The sequence below is a fragment of the Urtica dioica genome, chromosome 11 (assembly GCF_054948205.1).
Source record: "Urtica dioica subsp. dioica isolate 48M chromosome 11, U.dioica_male_clone48M_v1_H2, whole genome shotgun sequence".
In the NCBI taxonomy this organism is placed as follows: domain Eukaryota; kingdom Viridiplantae; phylum Streptophyta; class Magnoliopsida; order Rosales; family Urticaceae; genus Urtica; species Urtica dioica.
Genome location: NC_142766.1, coordinates 22,457,874 through 22,463,123, shown reverse-complemented (window position 1 = coordinate 22,463,123; position 5,250 = coordinate 22,457,874). Strand labels below are relative to the sequence as shown.

Below are 5,250 nucleotides of genomic sequence, written 5' to 3'. Positions count from 1 at the left end.
TAATATACGCTAAGCAAAAGATTATGAAAGGCCTTAACTTAGCTTGAATTTATGAGTTTCTAGCCAAAATTGTTCAATATGTAGCATAAAATCTTTTTTTTTTTAGTTGTTCAAATCTTAAATCACAGTGTCTTTTTGGTATAGCACCTAAACTTTTAGGAAAATTGTCAAAAGTAGGACTAAATTAAGACAAAATTCTATTTTCCTATTTTTTTCAAAAATTTACCAAACTAGGACCGGTCAAACAAAAGTCAAATGAGAGATACACAAAAATCTACCTATTATACCATCATACTAATTATCAACCTACAATTTTCCCCAATAAAATCTCTTATTTTTTCTCTTTCTTTCTATTTTCCCGCTCATCCCATCGAAAAAACGAATTTTTTTTTATTAGTCATAGTTTGGTAAATTTTTGAAAAAAATAGGAAAATGGAATTTTGCCTTAATTTAGTCCTAGTTAAGGAAATGTCCCAAACTTTTATGATGGTGTTATTTTAGTCTCGAACATTTTCTTATAAGTGGGAGTATTTTGCTCTATATTCTATTGATTTTTAGCAATTTTAGTCTTATGAGAAAAAATAATTAATAATATTCAACAACCAACAACTTATAACAAACTAAAATATTTTGCTATTTTTTATAAAATAAGCTGACTAAGTTATATTTTTTCCCTAACTCAAATATTTATAAATAATTAGAGCATTATTTTATTTACAATATAATAAAATCAGTATTTATCAATATATATATATAACTACTTATATAACGTCTTAGACCATCTAGATTTGAAAATTTTGACTCTAATACGGAAACTTCTTATTTCTTTCTCTTTTTTTCTCATCCGAATATTAGTCCATATTTTTACCCAATTTATTTCTAATGCATGGAGACCAAGACCAACATAGGCCACACAGTAAGTCAGTAACCCCACAACTCCACTATAAAAAGCGAACGGTATGATCACGATAACCAAGTCACACAACACAAATTCCTACTATTACTTGAGGGAGAGAAAGACCAACGATAACCCACTCACACAACACTAACAGTAATATCTTTCTACAAATACGCAAGAGCGAGAGAACATTTTCCATCGATCTATCACGATGGAGATTAGTTCTGGCAAGGTGTTCTTGACTTTGGGATTGCTTGGCGTTTGGGTCGTCTTTGCACGTCTATACAAAGCGCTGGTTCTGAACCCAAAGAGACTAAGAGCCATTCTTGAGAAGCAAGGCATCGATGGACCACCATCGACTTTTCTCCTCGGAAACATCAGAGAGATCAGAAACTCTAAGTACTCCTCTAAAACCTCGGCCAAACCCGCCGAGATGCACAACGTCGCAGCTTTTCTCTTCCCATTCTTCGATCACTGGAGAAATAAATTCGGTAAACACAAAATAATGGATCTACGCTAATTAGTTGTATATTAAGCTGGATTATTTTTTTTAATTTTTTGTATTTTTATTGCAGGCCAAGTGTTTTTGTTTGCTCTTGGGAACATTCAGATATTGTACGTGAACGAGCCTAATGCTGTGAGGGAAATATCCACGTGTACATCGTTAGACTTTGGTAAGCCAAGTTACCAGCAAAAGGAAAGAGGCCCTTTGCTTGGGCAGGGTATTTTAACCTCAAATGGGTCACTTTGGGAACGCCAGAGGAAAATCCTCGCTCCTGAGTTTCATAAGGACAAGGTTAAGGTATAATACTTTTTTTTTTTTTTTAGCATCGTATGATATTGATGATCAGATCACGTGCATTATGTTAATTTTTTTTTAAAATTTACATAACATGAACTTTAATATTATATAACATTGATTAATAACACACTAAATTTTGTACTCCTAGTCTTAAAAGTGTAAACAATTCGAAAAAAAATATTAGTGTGTTATTAGTCATATTTAAAAAAAAAAAATTATATCATGAACGAGTTTTGATTGGGTTTTTTTTTTTTTTTTTTATAATCTAAATAATAGGGAATGGTGAGCCTTATCACGGAATCGAGTGTGAGTTTGGTGGAGTCATGGAAAAGCAGGATTGAGAAAGAGAGCGGTGTTGCGGAAATAAAGATTGACGAAGATATGAGAAGCTTCTCTGGAGATGTGATCTCAAGGGCTTGCTTTGGAAGCAGTTTTTCTAAAGGCCAAGAGATATTCTTCAAGTTGAGAGGTCTTCAAGAAGTCATGTCCAAGAAGTGTTTGGCTACCGGGATTCCTGGAATGAGGTATTATAATAATAATAATAATAATAAATGTAATAATAATCATAATAAAATCTGTTTATGCCCTTTTGGAAGGAGTCTTAATGAAGTCGTTATCCCTTGAAGAGAAGTCTTCGCTTGAGGATTCCCTTTTTCTTTATATTTTTTTCCATAAACTTTTGAGTTATTATACCTTTACCCCTCCCATTTCAAACAATTTTCACATTTCTCCCTAAAAATTTGAGTATACCCTTTAGTCTTCAACAATAAAAAAATCTAACCTTACCACTCATAAATGTAAAATTATTTTTTAATCAATGTTATTCTTGCATCACATATATACCATATAAATAATTATATCAGACAAACACAAATTATATAAAATTTTCTTTCTACAATTCTTAGGATTTTGAGAAGACCTCATAACAAGTTACTATTGTAAAATAAATATTTTTTTCTTGAAACATACACGACTCTTAAAAAAAAAAAAAAGAGAATAATCTTCACACAAAAAAAAAAAAAAATCAGTACGTGAAATAATATTATCAAAATAATATTACGTACGTCTTCTCATAAAGGGTTGTTACGTACGTACTTCTTTTCTTCCAAGAATAATCTTGAAAAAGGCTTAAGATTTTTTCTTTTTTTGTAGACGCTTATTAAGTCATATTTTTTGTTCTTGTCTCAAAAATATTATAGACACCTTCCAACAAAGAACAATAGAGAAGCATGGGCGCTAGAAAAGGAGGTACGGAATCTGATCCTGGAAGTGGTGAAGGGAAGAATGGAGGGCGGATATGAGAAGGACTTGCTTCAATCGGTTCTGGAAGGCGCCAAAAAAAGTGACCTATCACAGGACGCCACGGATCGCTTCATCGTGGATAACTGCAAGAACATCTACTTGGCCGGCTACGAGACCACCGCAGTCTCTGCCACGTGGCTCCTCATGTTGCTTGCCATGAATCCCGACTGGCAAGACCGTCTCCGCAAAGAGGTCCTTGACGTCTGTCACGGCCAAAACCCTGATTCCGACATGCTTCGTAAAATGAAACAGGTACGCATATTTAAAAAAAAAAAAAAGAAACTCGTATTTATTTTTAAATCACCATTATTACTTTCTACTCGCAAAACAACGGTGCTTCATTTTAATAATAAAAATAATGAATGTTACTTCTTAGAAAAATATCGATGTTTCTTTTAAAATAAAAACAAATGATATTACTTAAGGAAAAAAAGAAATAGGTACTCCATCTCCATGGACAACTTCGATGATACACAAAAAAAAAAAAAAAAAAAAAAAAAAAAAAAAAAAAAAAAATCGATGCTTCTTAAAAAAAGTTGTTACATTTAATATGGTGGTTAAAAATTAATGTCTATTATGATGATTAAAAGTTCAAGTTTTTCATTTTTGCAAGAGAAAATAACTTAATTATAATTTAACTTTTGGATACTATTATTCTTTAAATAATAAATACTCTCAATAACGGTTGCTTTATTCTAATTTGAAAGCTAATTAAATTTTAAATAATTCTTATTTATATATTAATATCATGAGAATCACACCTAAGTCACAATCTTTTTTTGTTTATCAAAATAAATAAATATAAACGCATAAATTCTACTTATTTAAATATATACAGATATTTCAAGCTAATTAGAAGATTAGTAGTTCAATAACTCACATTTCTTTTAAAAAAATAATCACAGATTCATTTTATTAAAAAATATAGTCCATTAAATCAAAATAAATTAATTATTTTAAATAATTCAATTTACTTCGGTGTATGAGCTATTTTTTCAATAAAATGAAATTTGACTAAGTTACAACAAATTAGGTAAGAAGCAGATTGTCAACACGTAATAAAGAAGCTAAGTGCTTATTTATTTATTTTATTTTTTTGAAGATGACAATGGTGATCCTTGAGGCATTGAGGCTATACCCACCGGTGTCAGTGGTGTCGCGCGAGGCGTTCAAGGACATGAAATTCGGCAACATCTCGGTCCCCAAAGGCGTGAATGTTTGGACAATGGTCTTGACGCTTCACACAGACCCCAACAACTGGGGCCCAGACTCGTACAAGTTCAACCCCCAAAGATTCTCCGACGGAATCACCGGCGCTTGTAAGCTTCCACACCTCTACATGCCCTTTGGGGTGGGACCCAGGAAATGCCTCGGTCAGAACTTGGCCATGGTTGAGCTCAAGATCCTCATGGCTCTCATTCTCTCCAAATTCTCTTTCTCTATTTCTCCCAATTATGTCCACAAGCCGGCCATCAGGCTGGTTATTGAGCCTGAGCACGGTGTTAACCTCTTGGTCAAGAACTTGTGAAGAAATTCCTTTTACTTTTCGTCAACTTTTTGAAGCATGACTTGTTACTTTTCCAAGTCGCGTTTTGTATGTGTTTTTTTTTTTTTTTTTTTTCTTTCTACCAAGTCTTAGAAGAGAAATTTCATTTTCTAGACTCAAAAGTTATGGAAATATCTCAATTAGACCCGCTAGTTAAAAAATATCCAAAATTGGACTTTTGTACCAATTTTGGACGAAAATACCCTTAATTAAAAAATAAACCCTCTATCCATCTCTTTCCATCTCTTTCATTCTCACTCTCATTTTCTCTCCACACCAAAGAACACCAAATCCGACGTGAGCCCCATTCCGACGCCCAACCACACCAAATCCGACGAGTTCCAACGCCCACTACACCAAATTCGACCGAATTGGAGGTTAATTTTTTTTAAGGTTGATTTGAATGAGATTTAGAGGTGAATTTTTTTTTTTTTTTTAAAAAAAACTGGGAATTTCCGATGAAGATCATCGGAATCCATCGGATTCCGACCGAATCCGATGGATTCCGATGGTCTTCATCGGAAATTTCCGATGGATTCCGACGAAGACCATCGGAATCCATCGGATTCGGTCGGAATCCGATGGATTCCGATGATCTTCATCGGAAATTCCCAGTTTTTAAAAAAAACAAAAAAAATCACCTTCAAAGATGGATTCCGACACGTTCCGACGAGTTCCGATGGATTCCGAAACCCTCAAAAA

At 33.3% G+C, this 5,250-nt stretch overlaps 1 protein-coding gene across 1 annotated transcript; it reads left to right on the top strand.

Moving 5' to 3' along the window:
• The first annotated feature begins 964 nt into the window (after window positions 1-964).
• Window positions 965-4,631, top strand: LOC149382490 (cytochrome P450 714C2-like). The gene is made up of 5 exons (XM_089600810.1): window positions 965-1,389; window positions 1,474-1,700; window positions 1,977-2,224; window positions 2,900-3,254; window positions 4,105-4,631. Exons 1-5 carry the CDS (start codon window positions 1,110-1,112, stop codon window positions 4,528-4,530), a joined length of 1,536 nt encoding a protein of 511 aa, XP_089456936.1. The 5' UTR covers window positions 965-1,109; the 3' UTR covers window positions 4,531-4,631.
• Window positions 4,632-5,250: the final 619 nt, after the last annotated feature.